The sequence below is a fragment of the Hevea brasiliensis genome, chromosome 13, assembly GCF_030052815.1.
Source record: "Hevea brasiliensis isolate MT/VB/25A 57/8 chromosome 13, ASM3005281v1, whole genome shotgun sequence".
Taxonomy (NCBI): domain Eukaryota; kingdom Viridiplantae; phylum Streptophyta; class Magnoliopsida; order Malpighiales; family Euphorbiaceae; genus Hevea; species Hevea brasiliensis.
Genome location: NC_079505.1, coordinates 36025336 through 36049444, shown reverse-complemented (window position 1 = coordinate 36049444; position 24109 = coordinate 36025336). Strand labels below are relative to the sequence as shown.

Genomic DNA, 24109 nt, shown 5'->3' with positions numbered 1-24109 from the left:
TAAGTGATTAAATTTTTAATTGCAATGTTTATTTTATTTTAAAATTAAATTGGTGATTAACCTTAATATAATTATCAAATAGGTAATTCTGTGGAGCCTAATGAGAGTAGACAGGAATTAACTTGTCATACTAGAAGGGCCCCTTCTTTAAAGGAAGTTTACCCTAATGGCAGCTGTAACAATTAAAAGGTAAACATCCCTTAAATTTTCTTGAAATAATAATTTTGTTTGTAATATACAGTAATAATAAGAATTTATTTGATAAATACTAAAATCAATTTTGTTTATATTTTAGCCCATATTTGATATGTAAATTAAATTTAATTAAATACTTAGCAAATTATAAACTAAATTGGCATGTTAGGAATAAATTATTTTAGGTTGTAATTATTTAAATTTTATATAATTTATTTGAATAAAATACACAAGTATAATTTGATTAGTTTAATTATTTTTAGGGTAATTTGATAAATTAATAAATTAATTAATTAAATAAAAACTTTGATTGTTTATAAATTGAATTTGTTTATAAATTAAATTGTCAATAATTAATTAATTTTAATCACTTAGTAAATGTCACTTGATTTAATTTAGCAATCCCATAGATAAGGGGTACATTTACATGAAAATTATTTGTAAATAACAATCCCAGTTTGAATTACTTGCGTGTAAATTTAAAAATTGCATTTTTAAGTAAGAAGTTTAATAAATAAATAATAAACAAGACTTTTAAAAACATTACTAAAAAGCTGATACACAAATTAACGAAGTTAGACTATGCGTAAACAGTGCCTAACACCTTTCTCTTTGTATACCCACTATTTGAACAAAAAAGGCGTACAGCATAAACAACAGCCCCTATTTGAACCTAAAAGGCACTAACCAAATAAACTTTTAAGGAAAAGCTATTGATAGAAGGTGAATGAAATTTATATGATAATGTTGACACCACATGGAGGGCAATGTCAAACTGCATTAAGAAAGTAATAGTATATATTATTAGGTATATCCAAAAGTAGAGGAACATGCCCACAAAAGTCTAGTATGAAGGAGTGAGAATATTCAAAAGGATATTAAGATGAAAAGAGAATAGTATATGAAGTAATCCACAACAAAAGATAATGATACCTTTGATAAATACAAGTTGACAAGGCAAGAAGTTAAGACAGGTTACAGAGGCTCATGATAAATCTCCAACCAATCAAGGACATGAGAGGAGGAGAATGTCATGTACAAGTTTGCATTACTAAAGGAAAATAGGAATACAGATTAAAGATGATAATTAACAATTTTTGTTGGGAGATAATAAGAACAAAGAGAGATGTAAATGCTAATTTGATCAACTGTTCAATGCGAGTCATGAGAATGGCTTTTACAAACCTTAATGCTTCTTTGACATAGAATGATCTTAATTATACTCATAGAATTAGGTTTTTTGTAATTAAAGAGGCCAGAAAGAATATGAAGATAGGGGTGAACTTGAAGCCTAAATTGTATCCTTATAGAAGTATGGAAGTATATTGTGGAGGTTAGCTTGGCTAACAAGCTATTCAATAGCAATTCTAGAACTTGAAAAGATGCCAAAAGAATGGAGGAAAAACACTCCATAACCATATGGATTTTGTTTCCCCAAATTTTCAATTAATTTTTCCTTTTTTCAAAACGGGTTTTTCAATTTTCTGTGCTAAACCTCCCCTGGGGCCTTCAAACACAAATCAACACTCAGAAACCCGAATGCCACCGAATTCATGCTAGGCAGAAATTAAATAAAAGCTGGAAAGTTTATTTAACCAATAGCTCCTGTGACTTGTGTAGGCAGATAAAACTTAGAAAAAGGAAGATGAGAATCACCTGTGTGGCTAGCTGGGCAAACTACTATCAATGCTTCTAAGTTGATGCTTAGTTAATTAGAAATAAGAGGCAAATATGAACGTTCAAAAAAATTACAATCTGAAAATATTGAAAGAATCTAGTTAGAGAATCAGCACTGTCCAGGAAATTATTTGAAAAGTAGGAACTAGTGCCCCTTTCTTCTTGATGCTATTTCTAAGGCCCAAGCTTTGCCTAATTCAGTCTGAAACTTCCCTGCAAAAAATTTAAGCAATAGTTAATCAGAGCAGGCTGTTTCTCCCACCTAAGAAAAAGATATACATATTTCAACTCTTCATACTAATTTTTTGACAACACAAAAAAACACATGCATCAAGTCGAAAATTTTGCACAAAGCTTCAAACACAAATGAAGAATAGTCAAACTCTTGCTCCAAAGTTTTAGTATTTCCCCATCTATGATGATCCTACTGCCCCACTCAGAGCAGAAGTAATCAGTGGATTTTTCAGCCAATATCTCAAAATTCAAGCTTACCTTTCCTTTCTTCTTGTATATGACAATTATCTAATATAACGGCAATATTTAGCAGTCCATGCAAAAAAGGTTTTAAAAATAAAAATAAGAGAGAAACCAGTTTAGGATGTGCACACATTTTATGTGTAACACCCCCACTATAGGTAGTTCGCACATTCTACTGTTCCGGCAACTAACATCTGTCCGGACAGACTGAGATGTCTGGAACTACCCTTAAATTTAACTAAGAAGTCATAATTTAAATTAATAAAGATCAAGTAAGGCTGAAGAACAAATAAAAAAAGTGGAGTATAATCAGTTAAATGAGTACAAGTCCCAGCGATGGGTAACTGCACTAGGAAAAGATGAATAGAAACTCTGTAAAAGCAAAATTTAGTCAATTAAATTTAAAGGTCAAATATTGACCAAAGATGTAAGTAATTAAGTTAATGAAGTGCATTAATTCAACTAATTATAATTATGAAAAATTAAACATAAATATTTAATTAGTCAAACCTAATGATTAAAGATTTTCACATATTTACAAGTTCGCCATTTCCACATATTTACAACATTGCTATTAGGGATTAAATTAATATAAATATCCATTGGAAGATGACAAACATCATCTTCATCGTCTTTTCTTCCCTCTTGCCGTCTCCTTCTCTCTCTGATCCACCATTGAAGCTTCATTTTCAAGCTTCAAAGCCCTTGAATTCCTCCATAAATTTTATAGCAAATCAAGAGAAAACCTTGGATTGAGCTTTGAATTGAAGAAAGCAAGCAAGAAATCAAAGAAATTTGGAAGATTAATGAAGGAAGGAATTTTGGTTTGGGGAGACCAAGAAGAAGAATTAAAGTTTTGGTGAATTGAAGGTTTATTGAAAGTGATTAAAGCTTATAATCAAGGTTAGTGCTAAAACATCCCTTGAATTTTCAAAGCTTTTGCTATCAAGTTAGGGTTTTCATGCAATTAGGGTTTTCATTGTATGAAGCCTATTTAATGATAGTATGGTTATATTATGATTATTATTTATTGAGAAACATTAATGATCGGATAAAGAGATTAAATGAATTGATAAGTGTGCATTAAGTGTGAATCTGGACAGCTTGAGTCCAGAGGGATTAAATACTCATAACTTGAGTTACATAATTCCAATTGATGTGAAACCAGCGGCAAATTAGAGATAATACAATATACTAAAACTTTCATGAAGGCAAGTTGCTCAAATTCTGTGTAAATACTTTGAAAATTTGCTAGAAGTTGAGTTACAAAACTTGAAACCTAGGAGCAGGACACTCTGAACAGTCCGGATTAAATGAGTATAACTCCCTCTAGGAAACTCCAAATTAGATAATTCTTGATTTGTTGAAAAGCTAAGACATAAAAGAACAACTTTCCTAAGGAACAAAATGACAAATTCAAAGTGTAACTTATTCAAATCTGGGCTCTAAAAAACTGCCCAGACCTTGTCCTGCGATTAGTAAAGAATGCACCTGAACATGTCCTGTTTACTTGGACATAACTCATTGTATATAATTCCAAATGAGGTAAATTTTACCTTGTTGGAAAGCTATGACACAGAGGAATAATTTTCATGAAAAAATACTTGACCTAAAATTGACTAGAAGATACCTGAATAAGGACTGGAATCCGGAAATACAAATTCTGAAATCCTGAAAAATGACCAAATGAACAGTACACACTAAATTGACCATAACTCACTCTACAAAACTCCAAATTGAATAATATTTGAACTTGTGTGATCCTGAGACAGGGGAACAATTCATATGAAGAACATGATGTCAAATTATGACTATAACCTATCCAAATTTGCTTTACAAAATGAGTCCAAAAATCTGCCTTGATTCTGGAAGTGACCTAAAAACTGAAAATTGGTCACCTGAACAGTTTTGGCAAAATGGTCATAACTCAAGCTATATAAATGCAAATTGAATGATTCTAAAGCCAAAATGAACATAAGACATAGATCTATAACTCTCATGAAAAGGGTATGGCCTAATTCCTACTGTACCTTCACCAAATATATTAAAAAAGTGGAGATACCAAACCTGAAATTTATGAAATGCAAGCATAATTGTGTAAATTGTAAATTATGATTAATGCCATGACATGTCAAGCATGAATGGCATGTGAAATTGTGTTTGAGACTTATGTTTCCATGATGATTGAGATTATGATGGAATTATAAAAGAATGATACCTAAATGATTAAATAATGAGAACATTGAATTGCTAATGATAAAAAATTAGCCCGAGTACGCCTAGACAATAGTTAATGGGTTGGATAGATTGACATGCTAAGAAAGGATAAGATTAGCAGTACTGCACATGGCTTCTATGCTCGGATAGCATTGGTAGGCACCAAGTGTCTGTTATGGTTATCCCTTATTTATGATTGCTTGAATAATCATTAACAGGCATCAAGTATCCGATATGATTATTCCTATGGCTTTTATGCCCAATTATATTACACACCCAGCAGGCACCGATGTGTCCGACGGTATGACGGCCCAAGGCACCGAGCGTCCAGCGCCAGTAAAACCCACATATCCAGCCTAGACGGTTCTGTTAAAGGCTACTTTGGGCACTGAAATAAATTAGGAATGTTGAATATCAAAATAAAGAAAAGGAAAGATCCTATGAAAATAACTATTTCCAAAGAAAGTAAAAATACGAAAATATGAGAAAACAAGAAAAAAAATATTGTGAAATGACTATAAAAGTTTGAGGTTATAAACTCTATATTCTTCTTAAAATGATTTATGAATATTTAAATATGCATTTTCTTATAACATACAAGCATGAAATTATTTTTGTTTGTAGATGATATTTTTATTACATTAGTGCACCACTAAACAAAAATGCTAAGCGCGATGGTTTCTCCTCGCGCAGGTCCAAGTGATAAGACCCAATAGACTAGAGACAAAGATTTTGAGACTGATCTGCAATAGGGATAATTGTCACCTTCGCACATCATTTTGGTATAGAGAACATTGGCCCACATTAATGCATGACTATATGTATTGTACTTAAGACACAAAAGTTGTAATTACATTTTGAAATATATGATAAATGTACACATTTTGTAAAGGAATGTAATGAATGAAAAATTTATGTAAATAAATGGCTATGATTAGAAAAGGAATATGAATTGTGATGTTGAAATTCATATAGATTTGAGATTTCCGATATAGATGATTTGAACAAGTCAATTCTCTAACAGGCAAAATGTTAATAATACGGGGAAACTCTTGCAATTTTCATTTAAAATTTCTTTAATTAAATTATGATGAAATTAAATTGATCATCAATCGAATAGGATAAGATTAGGTGCTTTGGAATAGGATGTGGCATTCTTTTTGCTCGGCTACACTGTAGATCGAGTAAGGGGGTGTTAAACTATGCATGTTTAACCATTGGTAAATGGTAATGTTATAAAAAAAGCTATACGTCCATGCATAAGAACCCAAATTCTTAAAGTGGGAAAAAGTCACCTATTACATCTTCCAAAAAAAAAAAACCAACAACAGAACTCCTATTACATCTGCAACACTCCAAGTACCAAATGAAAAGATTTAAAATGAGAAATTATTGTACCTATCTCTCCTATTGCAGCTTTTGGACCACGACACCAAAATTTCGAGTAATCTCATTCCTCATTCAATATTATATCCCTATGTAGATCATTTCAATCTTCCATTTGGAAAATAGTATTCCAGCTTATATTATTTAATAGGCCTAATCTTTAGCAATCTAAAAGGTCACAATCCCAAACCAGACAAAAACTAAACCGAAAAGTTCCAGAACTGAAAAATCCCCAAACACAGTAGGAACCGAACCAAATTGGACCAAACTTAATTTATTGTTATGGTCTGGTTTTGGATGTTTAGCATTACCTAGACCAAAAGCCATACTTAACTGTATCAGAATTAAAGAAATGAAACCACACACACACACACACTGAAGAACCCCAAACACTGTAGGAACCAAACCAAATTGGACCAAACTTAATTTACTTTTATGGTACAATTTTGGATTTCTAGCAATACCTAGACCAAAAACCATACTAAAATGTATTAGAATTGAAGAACTGAAACCAGAACACATTGTCCAAAGATAGTGTGTGTGTGTGTGTGTGTAAGCTATTTAAAATAATACATCATATGTGGGGATAAAATTTTGATAACTGTCACTGAACTTATCTAGTTATAACATTACAGTTCCTTGACTTAAAAATGTAACATAAAACTAGGGGTGTGCAAACGGTCGGTTCGGTTCCGAACCGAACCGAACCGATAAAACCGAAAACCGAAAATCGAAAATTTTAAAAACCGAACCGAACTGATTGATAAGAGAAAATCGAACCGAATCGAACCGATAAATTTCGGTTCGGTTCGGTTTTAAACCGATCAAACCGAAATTTATAAAATTTCATATTTTTAACATTAAATCTAAATAATAAAAACATAAAAACAAAAAAAATTAGAAATCAAAACTCAAAAATCTTTAGGTTCGGTTCGGTTTTCTTTGATTTCGGTTCGATTCGATTCGATTCAATTTGATTCGATTTTTTTTGATTTCCTATATATATTAATAATTTCGGTTTGGTTCGGTTTTTTTTATTTTTTTTATGAAAATAACCGAACCAAACCGATTAATCGAAATTATCAAAATTATAAACCGAACCGAACCGATTAAATTTTAAAACCGAACCGATTAAACCGAATTAATCGGTTCGGTTCGGTTTTTCGGTTTAAACCGAAAACTGCACACCCCTACATAAAACCCCATCAACTTTTAAATTTTACACAGTAAACTCCCTCTAATCTCTAATCTAGGATGCACGGAAACGGGAGGCGGGAGCGTTTCCCCGTTCTGGAAACGTTTCCTTGCCGGAAACGTTATGACACGGCGAGGAAACGTCTCCGGGCCGTTTCCGTAATTCCATGAAATCGGAAACGCGTTTCCTTCGCCGGACACGCGTTTCTTAAAAAAAAAAAAAGTCACGCACCTCCAGGAAGAAAGGAGAAGGCAAAGAAAGAAGAAGAAGAAGAAGAAGAAGAAGAGGAGAAGGAGGAGGAGTACCTGGTGGGGGCAACGTGCCGGAGATGGTAGGTGACTGGTCCCCGATGGCGCTGCCGCACTGCTCCTTCTTCGATGGCTCTCTCCTTCCCCGAATCCTAATACGTTATTTCCTATTTGAAAATTTTTTTTAATCATTATTATTTTTTTTATTCAATTTTCAGTTTATCAAAACTTTAAACCTTTATTTTCAGTATTTTAATATTAATTTTATTATTCTATATATTTATTATTTCAATAATTTATAATTATAAATATATAAATAATCTAATCAATTAATCAAATAATTAATTTTATTATTTTTTCCTTTTTTTAATATTTAAATTTGTTATAATTAGGACTTTCAAATTCATATATATATATATATTTTATTTATAAATATATCCCTATATTTTTTATATTTACGCGTTTTCCCCACGTTTCCGTTTCCTACATTTTTGAAAATGCCGTTTCCCCGTGTCCGCGTTTCCGTTTCCGTGCTACATAGTCTCCAATTACTGATTTTTTAGTTAGACGTTGACCTAAACAATTTCAGCATAGAGCTTAGTCATTATTTCTCTTTTCTCTCTCAAGCTATATGTAAATTGAATCCTTCTTCGCTCTGTAGACAGAATAATTTTTCATATTTAGAGAGAATAATTTTATACTTTGCATAAGAGAGGAGAGAGAAATATTGACTAAGTGTTATGTGAAAGCTGTTCATGTCAGTTTCTAACTGAAAAATCAGTAATTGAAAGTCAAAGAGATTTTACTATGCAAAATTCAAGTTTATGGGGTTTTATGTTACATTTTAAAGTTAAAAGACTGTAGTGTTACAACTATACAAGTTCAGGGACAGTTGTCGAAATTTATCCATCATATGTGTAAAAACTTAGAAGTATTATCATGTTTAGTTATATACAAGTAGGCTATGACAATGGAAAAAAGAATTTATTACCTTTGATATATATAATGGCAATAAGAAAAAAAAAAAAAAAAAACAGAGAGATGCTGGAGTTGAAGAAAAATATACTCTACTTTTATTGCAGGTTAATGCCCATCTGTCTAACAATTCTACTAAATTTTTGGGTCATCTATAACATAAATCACACTACTACATGAAAATTTTTTGTCATTTGAAATTGAATTATTATAATGAAATCTGTAGTGCTCCAATCATCGTGAAAAAATTGCACTTCAACAACAATAACCATAGCCACCACCTATCCAATGCTATGAACTTATAATTGACAAGTACCATAAATTATTGTTTACATTACTATTTAACTTGACTAGAGTTTAATTTTTTGTGTTACTGATATGCCTTAATGTTACAATAAATAAACTATGTGAAATTAGAGTGGAAGTAGCAAGAAGCAATTCCGCCAACAAGTTAGAATAACCAAACTTGCACAATTGTAACTCTAAACACATATAACCCAAGATCTAAACACAATAAACAACACTCCAGCAATTCCAAATAAACCCAAACAACTTAAAACAATCAAAACGAACAAAGAAAACACAAGCACATGCCAAACTATGGAGCGCCAAAAAAAACGGACCAAAACTAGCGTTTTGGTGCACCTAGGTTGAAACAACTCCTTATGTAAATTGGATTTGCCTTTCACTTAGGCTTCATTATCCTACTTGCACAAGGATTGGTGTATGCTACCTTAGACCTACAAGCATGCCAAAAACGTCACTTTGACTTGAGCTAATTCTATCTTTCTTGGCATTCAATTTCCACACCAAATTGGTGGGTTAAATAGGCTTTGAAACCTCCAAATTTTTTATTACCCATATTACACTCAATACATTTTAAAAATTTTAGACTTATCCTTATTTAAATATACTTATCCATATTTAAATATTAAAACATACATCTTTACACAATAAGGATATTTAAGTAACTTTATACTTACCTTACCTTACCTTCACATACCTTCCACCCAAATAATACAAGAATACTAAACCATCAATTATCATACATTACTCCGAACCAAGATGAAACTAAATATTTCAATTACCTTACCTTATAAAAAAATAATAAAAAATGCCTTAACATACCTCCTCACAGCTCCCGAACATTGCGTTAATGAGTTACAGTCATTACCCATATAGGCAAATAGGGAAGAGCTCATTTTGTTTATAGTCTCTACACTTCTCCATCTGTTTCTCTCAAATTTCCCATCTTCACAAATATTCATTTCTTGATAATCATCAAAGTTTTATTTGAAATGAATGATAGAAATTAATCTACATTTCTATATCCATATTCCCCCAACCCATTCAAGATCCTACTACAATGAGTCACACTCCATATGCTCATTCAGCAATGGCGAAGCAAATTGCCCCCATTAACCTTTTTTTTTTTAAATTGCTATTTATGAAAATATTATATTTTGAAATTTCCCTCTTAACTTTGAATTTATTATTTGCCCCCCTAAATTTTGACTTAAACAAAAGACAGAACTCTCTCTCTCTCTCTCTCTCTCTCTCTCTCTCTCTCTCTCTCTCTATATATATATATATATATATATATATATATATATATATATATATATAACTTACAAATTGTATTTCATTTATCTTTTTGAATCATAACTCACATAAAAGAGAAATAAAGTTAGAAAAAATTGAACAACGTCAAAGACAAAGAAAGTGAAGAATTAAAGTTAAATTCATTTGTGGGATCTATGAGTAATTTTGTATTTGTATAGTTTTTTTGTTTTTCATTTTCTGGTAACTTTTTCTTTTAAATTCTCAAATAGAAAAGATTATTGTAGTTTTATGCATTTTTTTAACTTGTAAGTACCCAAATCTATTTTATTTTTATAGATTTATTTTCTATATTCTCAATTTTAATTTTTATTGTAAATATAATAAAATATAAAATAATATTGATAAATTGTATCATAATTTTAAGGTTTTATTAATTTTAATGAATAGATAACTTGTTATAATTATCATCGGTCCTTGAAATTGTGAAATGCTATATTATTGTGATTCTTATATATGAACTTTTCTCAAATTTTACTTTAATTGCAATTGAGTAAATCATTGTTATTATAATTGGTTCCTAGAATTTATTAAAAATCATGATACTGTAATTCTTATAAGTTAGTTTTTTAGTTAGATTTTCCCTTATCATATTAACTAGAAATACTAGTTATAATTTCATTCTATTTCTATTAATCAATTTCAATTTTGGAGTGGCAAAATCGAATTTTCATTTTTAGTTTGATAGTCTAACAATATCACAAATATATTACTATTTCAAACCTTTTGATTTAATAGTTGAACAATTGAAAAAAAAAATATTATTGTTTTACCATTTATGGTGTTTTACAAAGTAAGGGTAACTGAATTTTAACGATGAAATTACACCCAACAAGTGTCACATAGAATTTACTTGAATTTCATATTTTAATATTGATTTTGAATGTAGAAACTAAATCCATGGGTGGGCTACAAGATGCACATATTAGAGAAAAATGAGAAAGGGTAGTTTAAGATGGTTTGGTCATATACAACACAGAGAATCAAATGTTCCAATATGGAAGTGTAGTAAGTTAATAGGGGAGGGAGTGAAAGGGAAGGGGGAAACCTAAGATGATGTGGAGGAAAGAAATATCAGAAGGTTTACAAGTTTTGGCTATTGATGCGGACCTACTACCTAACTAATTTGAATGGTGAAAATGATCCATATAGTTGACCCCAACTAATTTGGGAATAAAGCTTAATTGTTGTTGTTGTTGTTGGGTGGACTACAAGATATCATGTCAATTAACAAAATTGAGTAGCATAATGCCTATGAGACAAGCATAAATGTATAATCCCTTTCAGAAAAAGTTCTCAACCATGGCCCCCAAAAGAGAAGCTTCTAACCAAATCCCCAACATTTACAAAGCACAAGGGATGTCACAACAATCCACAATTATATTACAAAAACCTGATATTTGATACAAAGTACACTTGGGCCGCCCTTACTTTCTTAAATTAAATCAAATGTTCCTGATTCTTTCAAATATTTTATATTTAATCCTAGTAGTAAACTATCATACACTTAAATGAATTTGAAAAGTGAAGAACCATATAATTCACTTTGTAAAAATGAGGATACAAGTGTATTTTGTCAAATATTAATGAGATTTTGTCATTTATTTCAAATGAGATGCCAGTTAACATGTTGAAATTAAAAGCTTATCTCAATAGCCATAAAGGTTGCATAGAAAATCTAAAACATATATATTTTGAAGTAATAATTCTAAATAAGTTGGATTAGCCACAAGAGACAAACAATAAATAAAACAAGCAGCAATTATGTTCAGAGAAACAATACCAGCAGTTGATTGGAAAAACTCATCCAAATCCCTCTCTTGCTCTGCAGAAAGCCAGAAACAACTTCATTTATCACTCCAAATTTATTTATTCACTGAAATTCCTAAGGAAAGTTAAATGAAGAGTGACAAAATAAGGATATATTGTTTGAAATTATTGTAACTTTTCCTTATTATTAAATAGCTACACAAAAAGGGTTAGCTTCACCCATTCTAACAGTATTCAAAGTTGTACAATTGGGCCATCCCCTTAACCGTGTTTAGCAAATGAGGTGCACACACGATAAAACATTGGATACCTTTTTTGCTGTGCATATTAAACTTTTTTTTACTTCATACCAATGTTCCCCAAAAAAAAAATAATAAATCTCGGTCCTAAAGAGAGGCCTTAACTGAAATCTTAGACAAAAATATGAACGAACAGAATCAAAATAAAATGAAAAAATAAAATAAAACAAGGCTATGACTGGTAATAAATACAAATATGGTAGTTATGATATGTCATTGTATCAAGCAGTGAATTTTTGCACTTGATTGACAAAATAAACACAGAGAAAAGGGAAGATAAAGAAAAGGAAAATTGAAGCAGCACCCTACACCAAAATTCAACTGGTGTTCCTAACAGCTATAAAATCAGTATCCACAAGCAACTTTCCTTTATGCCTTCTTCTATTTTCTATGATTTAGAATTCTAAAATCCTTATGAATTTTACATCACTGAACAACAGCCATAAACAATTCAAATATTCTTCCACTGTAAACAAGCAGAATATAAGAAACAAAAAACCAAGAGTAACAAAGTACTATCGATCACAACCAGTGCAACACAAGTGCTAATATATAAATGGATAACTCCCAATAACAACCATAAACAATTCAAGCGCTAACGAGTGCTAATGTTGCCAATTCCATCGCCCAAAATCAGATTTCATATTTATGCAAGCAATGCATGACTATTGGCATCTTCCACCATGATAAAGTCAAGTAACTATTCCGAGATATTTTACATTACATTCAGATCCCATAAATAATTTGGTTCTACTCCATGTAAGTCTTCACTTAGACATATACAATGAAGGGGGTGAAATAAAAAATAAATAAATAAAAAGCCTCACCATTTTCATATTCTAAAGCTTGAAGTATCATCTCCACCTACATAGAAAAGTAATAATAATAATAATAATAATAATAATAATAACAACAACAACAACAACAACAACAACAACAACAACATGATTCACCATTGTACGATTAAAAGTTGGCAAAACACATACATAAGCCCTGAGCTTTAATCAAGCATGAATAAAGAATTGAAACTTTGGAGAGGCCAACATAATTAAATACATTCAAACATACTCATACACAAAACTAATAAATGATATAAATAAAAAAACAAGAAGTATACCATATTATTAAGAATTTCATGCACAAAAATTATTTTAAAAGTTAAGAAAAATAGTTATATAGGCTCAATAAATTGGCAACCAAAAAACCTTTTGGAGAATGAAGAGTCATAAAAACAACTTAAAAAATATGATAATCACTTGTCAATTGATTTGGGTTTAATGATGGTCAAAGAAATTCTCTCTTTTTTTTGGTCAATTTCTCTTGAAATCTCTTCAATATATATATATATATATATATATTTTTTTTTTTTTTTTTTTTTTTTTTTACAGGCGCCTTGATGGAGAAAATACCAATTCAAATTGAATGGATTCAAAACGTTGTTACTGCATAGATCGGGATTAACAATTCCCTTTTTGGTTGGTTGTGAGTGTGGAGGGATTCGAAACCCCCAAAACCGTGAGGCAAGGGTCCACTTAGGTACCCTAATAACTATTAAATCCCTCAACTTTTATTTTGACCTTAGGTCCCCCACCCCCCCAGCCACTACCACACAACACCCCCCCCCCCCCCTCTTCACCCCCAATTTGTCCCTACTTTTAATATATATATATATATATATATATATATATATATATATATATATATATATAAAACCTATTCAATCACTCAACTTTTATTTTGACCTGTTGAACCCTTGTACTATTGTTCGTCAAACGATGAAGTCCAATCTAGACAAATCAGCAAAAGAGTGATGGCCGTGTGTGATGATATGCAAATCACAAAAAGGAAAAACTAAATAAAGTGAATTTTTCAAACCATCAAATTCACTAGAAAGTCATGCAAATTTTATACCATATTCCAGAACTTAAAGTTTGGAAAGAAAATTCTTAGTAAAGTTTCCACTAACAGATTAACAAAGAGGAGTAACTAACTCAACTACTAGGGTAAAGTATTGTATTGGCTATTTTAAGATCCAAATATCAGCGTTATTCTGTATTATTATTGTGCATACCATTGCACAACCCTTGTGAGATCATATATGTAAACCAACAAGTCAAACAACGAGCACCTTAGAAAAGAATTTAACTTGAAATTGATAAACTGATAAGAGGTCAATCAATATGCAATTGCGACACAAATCATTTCTAAATACATACCTTGTCAAAGTCCTTCACAATTTTGGCTTCTGGTGACGAATTCTCCTCATATTCCATCCATAATTGATTGATTTCATTGGCTAAAATTTACAAATCAGTCCATTTAGCATAAAATATTATGCTTCACTTCGTAAACTTGCTTTTCTTTTTTTTAACTTTTTGCCTTTCTGTCATTATATCATACAATAGCAAGAATTTGTTTTCCTTTTTTTTTTAAAAAAAAGTCTTTCTATTTTCTTTTTTTTTTTTTTTTTAAAAAAGACAAAACAAGCAAGTTTACAAAAAGAATTCTAAGTAAATAACGTACCTCCCAACCCTCCTCTTAGCAATTTGCACATGTGGTCTAAAGCTTCCCGCTCTTGTCGACTTTTCTGTGCCTTAGATATCCCATCAGAAGGGGTTATGTCTCCAACAATGGCTGTTCAAAGCAATTAGTTCCATAAAAAAGCACCAAAAAGAAAAACCTCAAATTTGCAATAAACAACAAAACAACAACGTACACGGTACACATGTAGGAGTAACTATTAAATATTAAAAAAAAATCCTTTTAGCAAGTCTCCAAGGCATATGAAGTAGGATATTGTAAATATTCAAATAAACAAATTTGCATGAATTGTGGATGGGTTGCTAACAATACTACACAAATGGATTAAAATTTACATACAAAGATAATATAGTAAAACAAAATCCATTCTGTTGTTTAGGTACCAAAAAAAAAAAAAAAAGAGCACTACATTGATAATTGCTGTTTAGAAAGATGTTCTGAGAAGAATTTAATTCTTCAGGAAAAAAAAAAAAAAAAAAAAAAAGACATAGTGATATCACTTCTTTGATTTACTTAGTCTAGACATAGCCTTCGCAACATTCAAAGAGTTAATGGCAGCAACAACAAACACAACTAAGCCTTAGTATAAAACTAGTTGGGGTAGACCATATGGATTTTTTTGGCCATTCAGCTTTGTTAGATACCAGTATGAATATCCAACACTTGTAAATCATTTGATATTACTTCCTCCCACTTCATCTTTGGTCTCTCCCTCCCCCTTCTCACTCCTACCCCTAGCTTATCATACTTATGTATTGGGACATTTGATTCTTTACATTGGATGTGATACCATCTTAATCGACCGTCTCTCGTTTTGTCTCTAATATGTACTACATGCATTCTCTGACGAATATGATCATTATTAATCTTATCCATTATCGTGTCACCAAACATCCATCTTAACATCTGTATTTCTGTCATACTTATCTTGTGGGTATGTTATACCTTATATGTCCGACATTCACTCCTATACAATGTAGTTGGTCTGACCACAATCCTACAGAATTTACCTTTCACTTTATTTGGAATCTTACAGTCGCATAATACGCCCGTCACACTCTTCCATTTCATCCATCCTATTTTCATCCTATGATTACATTCTCTTGTATAATTCAAAGAGTTAATGACACCAAAAAAAACCAAAACATTGCATTTTTCGTTTTTGGCCAATTCATTCATTGAATCAATTTGTGCTTGGTTATACAATTTTAGGTTCAATTTTGACCAAGTTCTTCTATGAATGGTTTTCACTAATTAGTTGCAAAAAATAATTAAGTCGGATTCAAATGGATGAAAGGGTAACAATTGAAAACAAATACAACTGTTTTTTTCTTAATCTTTCCCATGGAAGGGACATTGCTAAAAGGCATGAAGGCCTAAATAATTGAGTATCCATCTTTCCTTCTGCTTAAACCCCACTCTAGATATGCAAGATAACAGCCCTCCTTATCCATGCTAGCTCAGAGATTACCAAATAGATGAAAGGGTAATTACTGAAACAAAATGCAACTCCTGTTTTCTTAATCTTTTCCCACGGAAGGACAATTGCACAAAGGCCTATATAACTGAGTATCGATCTCTCTTTCTGCTTAAACCCCACTCTAGATACACAAGGAAATAGCCCTCCTTATCCATGATGGCTCAGATATTAACAACTTACCAAGTACCAATACTTGTGCTTTCTTTACTAGAAAATATTTTCGGTTCAAAAAGATTTTTCCCTTTTGAGACCACAACTCACACATAATTGCATAGTTGAGGATGAAGCTGATATGAAAGACTTTGCCAAAAGTATTAAAATAAACCAAAGATTTGGACTTGTGCAGGTCATTTGCCTTTTTGCTTTTTTTTTTTTATTTTTTTTAGAAGATTCAACTCAACTCAACTCAACTCAACTAAGCCTTTATCCCAAAAATTTGAAGTCAGCTATATGGATTTGCTTTCTCCACTCTAAACGATTTTGGGTTAAATCCTCAGAAATGTGTAATGCTTCTAGGTCATGTTGTACTACTCTCCTCCAAGTCAATTTAGGTCTACCCCTTTTTTTCTTTCTATCCTCTAACCTAACGTGCTCTACTTGTCTATCTGGAGTCTCCCTATGTCTACGCTTCACATGAACAAACCACCTCAATCTCCCTTGTCTCAACTTATCCTCAATTGGCACCACTCCTACCTTTTCTCTAATACTCTCATTACGGACTTTATCTAGTCTAATATGGCCACTCATCCACCTTAACATTCTCATCTCTGCAACTCTTATCTTAGACGCATACGACTCCTTCAGTGCCCAACACTCACTACCATATAACATAGCCGGTCGTATGGCTGTACGGTAAAATTTTCCTTTCAACTTATTGGGAATCTTGCGATCACATAAAACTCTCGTCTCCACTTCAACCACCCAGCTTTAATCCTATGACTAACATCCTCCTCAAATCCCCCATCTACTTGAATGACTGAGCCAAGATATTTAAAGTGATTACTTTGGGAGAGTACTACTCCATACAAACTAACTCATTCCCTATCACTAGTTTGGCCTCCACTGAACTTGCAATGCATATATTCTTTCTTCATTCTACTTAACTTAAAGCCCTTAACTTAAAACCCTTTAACTCTAGAGCTCTAGCTTTCTATTGACTCATTCTCGCGTCTCATCTATCAAAACAATATCATCGTCGAACATCATTAACCAATAAATACTCTCTTTTATATGTTTCACCAATTCACCTAAAACTTTTTTTTTTTTTTCAGAAGATTCATTTGTCCATTTTAAAATTCCATATTTTATATGTTTGCTTTCATGATTACAGTCGTTCCCAAATAAAACGATACATTATAATTAAAAATAAATAAACTAAATTGAATAAGAACACTTATTACAAAAATACCTTCTGCAATATCATGTACAATGGCCATTTTTATGCACCTGAAAATTGATAAAAATAAAAATTTTAAAAAAAAATCCCATCAAATGCTGGGACTAAATAAGAAAAATTAATAACAAAAAAGCTAAAAATGCACTTAATTTAGAATGAGAAAAAGATAAAACACTAACTTGGCTCTATCAATGCCGGGAATATCAGGAGCAATAAGAGCCATCAAACCCATTCTGTACATGTGATCAGATATTGATTCGGGATTGATTATATCTCTCTTCACCCATCCAGCTCTCTTCGTTTTCTGATTCATTTATTCCAACCAAACAACCAATCAATTCTCAGAACAGGGGAAAAAAAGATTCTATTAGTATTTCATTACCTTGAGGTTGTGACATAAAGACAGAAAATCAATAGCAGAGGCGGGAGAAGGATAAGGAGAAGGAGAAGGTGAAGGAGAAGGCGACGCAGCGCCGTCATTTGCAGAAGATGAAGCTTCGGCCGCCATGCGATGATGTTGCTGAGCTCTCGAGCTATTCGGTGACGGAGGGAAGGATTTGAATCTGAGCTGAAAGCAAGAACAAGCAAAAGCAGGTGCGAACCCAGAGAAGACGAGCGAGGATGTTGATTTACACAGCAATACTCGGCTTCCGCTTCCCATTTTCGGCGTGTTCTTTTTTATTTTTATTATTATTATTTAATTAATATTAGTACCCTATCTTATCTTATATAAGAATTTACAATTACTGGATTCGGTATATGCCACTGCAGCTGTCTTTATGCATCTGGATCGTCCACGTCAGGCCAAGATCGTTGGGTTATGGGTCCTACTTAGCGCAGCGGTATTGATTTACAAAACTTTTGTAGGTCCTTTACAAGAAAATTCCTTTTTATACCACTTTTTTAAATTAATTATTTTTTACATTTTATTATTTTAATATATATTTTCATTTTTTTAATCAAAATTTTAATTTTAATTTAAAATATAATTATTTTTCAATTTAAACATTTTATATTCCATATAAAACACTAATGGATTTTATTCATAATAGAGACAATTTATGGGAGCAAGTGTTTCTCAATTTCATCCTGATAAAATAAGTTATTTGTGACTTATTAATGGCCTTACATAGAGAAATAATTAGTTGAAACAATATAAAGGGGGTGAGGTTCTAGCAGGCAACCATTGAGATCTTTATACCTTAAAAGTGAAAATTTGGTATGAAAATTTGAGGGAATTTAATTGTGTGCAAATTGAAATTTTGGTTATGTTTCTAGGTCTCCTTAAAATGTTTTTCAAAAAGGTTTTATTTTGCTTGAGAATAAGCAAAAGTTGAGTATGGGGATATTCGATACATTTGTATTATATAGATATTTTTAAGCATAATTGTACAATATTTCATGACATTTAGATAGATAATTGCATTCATAGTTATTGGTTTCATTTGCTTTTATTAATTTCGTTAATCTTTATTGAAATCTATTTTTTCTGCACTTTCTTAAGTATTTTGAAGGAAATCCAAGGCATAGGAGCAAAGAAGGAAGCTTGAGAGGACTTAAAAGCAAGGCAAGCTACTGATACACCTTACACAAATCGTATAATCACAGCCAAAGACCTGTATAACTTTCTGCCTAGCAATAATCGAAGGAGTGCCAGAAAAACCTCAGTACACGGGCCATGTAATCTGACCTATATTGCCATTTAGTGCCCCGTGTAACTCTCTGTCGTCAAGGCTTGAAGTGGTAAAAGGAATTTACACAGTATACGAGCCATGTAATATGAACCGTGTAAACAGCAAAGGCTAGTGTAACATTATGTGTTCCATGCAAAGAGGCCAAAATAGCTCTAGTAACTTACACGCCCCAAGCCATGTAGTGACACGCAAGCCTATACTCTGTTTTAGCCAATTTCCACATCTGACTCCAACACTTATTTTGGCATACCAATTGGACTCCTATTGCCCTTGTGTAACACCTTCACCGTAGGTAGTCCGTACATTCTACTGTTCCGATAATTAACGTCTGTTCGAACAGCTGAAATATCTGGAACTGCATTTAAACTAGGGTGAGGAGATATAAATTAATGAAATAAAGACCAAGAAAAAAAAATTAAGGAAAAATAAAAGAAATGAAATGTAATTAGGGTAAAGGAGCCGGAATCACAGCAATGGGTAACCATACCGGGAAGTCACTGCATAGACAGTTGATTGTCCCAAACCCGCGAGGAACCCTAGGAAATAATTTCCTGAATTTAAATAAAAATTTATCGAAGTATAAATGACATTAAAAATGTCAAAGAAAATTTAATTAATTGGTAAATGTGAAAATAAAAATAAAATAGAAAGTATAAAAATTTAAGAAACTATCAGAGCTGGAATTCAATCGGTATTGCCAAAAAGTGGGACTTTAACCCAAAGAGGGGCATTTTGGTCATTTGGTACATGAAATTGACTTTTGATCAAAAAGTCCATTAAAAATGAGTGATATTAAATTTCTGAAAATCCCATGAAAAATATGAAATTACATGTACTGTAATTAAAGGAATATAAGTGGGGATAATTAGAATTATTGAAACCTTGATTATTATATTATTAAACCAAAAGTTAGTGGAGTATAAAAGGGATGAGTGATAGATTTTAAAACCCCAAAAAGCTCCATCTTCCTCACCTTACCTCACATGGCCGAATTCCCATCTCTCCCAAACTTCCATGGACGATCACATGCAAAGCTCTCCCTTCCCTCATTTTTCCACATGAAATCATAAACTCACTTCACAAAAGTTGGTCCTCACATCTTGGGTGGACTATAGACAGCAAGAAAAATAATGTTTGGTGAAGTTTACAAGGTTGAGATTTTCTGGATTTAAAGGTTAGTGCATAATTTCTCACCTTTCTTCTTTTAATTCTTGATTTGAGTGTTAATTGAGTTAGTATGGTGGAAAATTTGAAGAAAATGATGGGTAATTATGAGTCCCCCAATTCGGCAGCCTTGAGAGGCATGAGAGGGTGATTTATTCTTACATGTAAATGGGGGTTAATGATACTGATTAAGGCAATTACATGTACTAGAATTTAATTGTATGTGTATGTTTAGGGTTGACCATGGAATTAGAGTTTTGAATTGATTATTGGAGACTTATAAAATTCCTCATTTTGACAGCCTTGAGAAGCATGGATATTGTTAATTTTATGTATATAATTGGTGATTAATAATGTTGATTAAGGTGATTATAAGTATTAGAATTTAATTGCATGAATATGATTGAGGTTGGTAATGTGAATTAGGGTTTGAATAATTAATGAATACTTAGTGAAACTGTCCAATTTGGCAACCTTGAGGAACTTGAGAGATTGATAATTTCATGAATTTAAATGGTTATTAATGGTATTGATGGATAAGTGGAAGTGAATCATAGGTTAATAGTTGAAGTTACATATACTAGCAAATTTTTCTCATGTGTATGTTGTTGATTTTGACCATTTAAATTAGGGTTCTGAATTAACTATTAAAGGCTTGAGTAAATTGCTGGAAATTGATTGTATTGTAACACCCTCCTCGTAGCAACTCTGTACATTCTACTGTTCCGTTGACCAGTGTCGGTCCCGGACAGCTAGAGCATCCGGAAAAATATTTAAACTAAAGTGAGAAACCATAATTAACTCAAATATTAATAAGAAAAATTTAGGAAAAATTTTAGAAATAAAATATAACCAAGTTAAATGAGCCAGTACCCTAGTGATGGGTAATCCAGTGGGAAGTTGCGATTCTCGCAACTAGGAGTCCTAAACCTAGGGGAAAATTCATAAAATAATTTTTGGGACTCCAGAGAAGGGTCATTGAAGTTTCTATGGCATTAGAATGCCAAGAAAATGCTTAGAAAAATTTTTCACTCACTACAGACAATTTTGGTCTGTTAAGCCAAACGGAGGGCATTTTGGTCATTTCGCATTCAGAGATGATTTTTGGCCAACTTGTCTAGTTAAGTAAATAATTATTATCATACAAAATATGAATAAATATTGCTAAAAATTAAATTGAAATTAAGTAAACAAAAAAAGGAAAGAAAATAAAAGAAATTGGACTTATGACATTATTATGATGTCATTAAACATCCTCCCACCTAATCAAACTTTGACACATGGCATTAACTTATTTAAAATGACTAAATGGGTAGAAAAAAAGAAAGAAAAAATTTAGTTCTCCTCCTTCCTTCAGCCAAACAAAACACTTATCCTAACCCTTACCACCATTAAACCTTATCCAAGCTTTATAACCCACCCAAATCTCACTTGAAACCCTAAGTCCACTTCAATAAAATTTGTCTCTACATCTTGAGCAAGTGTTTGGCTGCTAAGAAAGCCAAAGAAAGTGAAGGAATTTTGAGTGGAAAAATTCTGCTCAAAAGGTTAGTGACCAATTTCTCTTCCTTTCTTTCAATATATGTTTAAGGACTTGATTGAGCTTAAAAATTGCAAGGAATTGCAAAGAAAACTATAAGTATGCACTCTTCAAAATTTTGGCAGCCTTAGAGTATGTTAGGATTTCATTGATTAGATTAATTTATAGTTGTCCATGGCTGCCATTGAATATGAATTAGATGTCTTAATTCATTGATTGCATGTATATGAAGAATTGAAGTTGATAGAGTTAGGGTTTGGGAAAAACCTAGGGTTTTGCTTGTAACATCCCCACTGTACATATTCTGTACATTCTGTTGCTCCAATGGCCAAATATCAGTCCAGGCAAGTCAGGATGTCTGGAACTACACTTCGGTGATAGTGAACAGACATATAATGATGAAATAAATAAAAAGAAAATACAAGAAAAATCAAAGAAAAATGAAAGAGAGAGAAAATGAAGCTAAGTTAAACGAGCCGGCACCGCAGCGATGGGTGACCGCATCGGGAAGGCTTTTGCCGACCCCAGGACCGCGGGGAACCCTCAGAATTAAATTTCGGGACGTAAGTGAAGGTATATTGAAATATAATTGACACTAGAAATATCAAAGAAAAATTAATAAATTAGTACAAAGAAAAATGAAAAATCGAGAAAGAGACAAAAATCGGTGTTATCGAAAAATCGAGAATATAACCCAAAGTGGGGCATTTTGGTCATTTGACACCAAGAGTTGCCTTTTGACCTCAATTTCCATTAAAAATAAATGATATTGCACTTAGGAAATGTCATGAAAAATTAAAATGGGATACAATATGTAAATAGTAAAAGAATTGAGATAAATGAGCAAATAAGGAAACTTTAACTAATTAACCATTAAACTATTGCTTAGTACTCCACTAACTTGAATATTGGGACACTAAAACAAGCCTTGGGACAGCAGATTACACTCATTATCATCTTCTTCTTCATCCAACTTCACCTTGCCGAAATGAAATTCACCATGGAAACCACCATTGCCGCCCCACATGCAAGCTTCATTGGGTCATGATCAAGCCATCATTTCCACTTGATTCCTTCATTAAAGCTTGCATACTTACCTTGGGGAAGATATTGGAAACAAGAAAAACAAGATTTGGTGAAGTTTTGATAAGCTCCAAAAGTTGTAAGTGTCCAAAACCTCTCCCTTGCTTTAGTAAACCCTGTGTTTAGGTTGAGGTGAGTATTTTGGTGAAGAGAAATGAAGAGAATAGTGAGATATGTAATTGTCCATTTTTAGCAGCCATGAATATTTATTGTATTTGAGTTTTTCTTACCTCTAATAGATGGAAATTATGATTGATTAACTCAAATGGAAGATGTAGTAAGTTAAAATCTAAGTATGTGCATGTTAGCGCTTGAATTAAGTGTTTGAAATGGGACCTTCATGCTTTGGCAAACTGCCATGTTTGGCAGCCTATAATATTATGAATTTGTGTGTGAATATGAGGTTTATTAATAGAATATGATAGTGTTAAATTGTGGGCAGCATGTGTAATTGATATTGAAGTATGAGTATATTGAAGTGTATGTGTAATATTGATATTGAGATATGTTGAATTTTGGTGGAAGTGAATGTTGAACTTGAATGGTGAATTATGTGCATTGAGCACTTGAGTATTCTGCCCAATATGCTTGTTGGAATTGTGTACAATATATATATATATATATATATATATATATATATATATATATATATATATATATGGAAGTGCCATTAATTGAATATTGAAGTAATGAGGAGGAGAAGGAATATCAAATTGGAAGTGTAAGTGTCTTGTGCAAGTTGTGTATTGATGGCAGTACCTAAATTAGGTCATAAGTGCCAAACTGTGAACCCAATTGCTATGAGGCCAATGGGGGGTGAAAATGGACACCAAATAGGCCAACTTTCATGTAGAAATATTGCCAAAATTCTGCCTAGAAACTGACCTTAAAAATGACCAAATCCGGAATGGCAACCTTGCAACTCAGATTTTTGACCATATGAACAGCAATCATTAGGATGACCATAACTCACTCAAAACAGGTCCAATTGACTTGAAATTTTTACCATGGATAGCTTAGACATAGAACTACAATTCTTATGAAGACACCAAAGCCCAAAAATGATCAGAACCAAGTCAAATAGCTTGCACAATTTTGGGTACCAAAACTGCTAGAACTAAAAGTGACCTAAAATTAACTAAATTTTGCACT

General features: G+C 32.0%; 1 protein-coding gene across 5 annotated transcripts; it reads right to left on the bottom strand.

The window, feature by feature from the left end:
• Window positions 1–1860: 1860 nt before the first annotated feature.
• On the bottom strand, window positions 1861–18181 carry LOC110642642 (uncharacterized). Of its 5 annotated transcripts, none has more exons than XM_058131979.1 (9): window positions 17859–18181; window positions 17656–17780; window positions 17489–17526; window positions 14583–14693; window positions 14276–14355; window positions 12887–12923; window positions 11774–11815; window positions 7453–7562; window positions 1861–2085 (listed from the first exon to the last, which is right to left on the bottom strand). In XM_058131979.1, the coding sequence occupies exons 1-9, from the start codon at window positions 18135–18137 to the stop codon at window positions 2065–2067; spliced, it is 843 nt and encodes a 280-aa protein (XP_057987962.1). In that variant the 5' UTR covers window positions 18138–18181; the 3' UTR covers window positions 1861–2064. The 5 variants fall into 5 exon arrangements, with proteins under 5 accessions (XP_057987962.1, XP_021650550.2, XP_021650470.2 ...); XM_021794858.2 differs by lacking the exon at window positions 7453–7562 and adding an exon at window positions 3980–4020; XM_021794778.2 differs by lacking the exon at window positions 7453–7562 and having other exon boundaries at window positions 17859–18180.
• Window positions 18182–24109: the final 5928 nt, after the last annotated feature.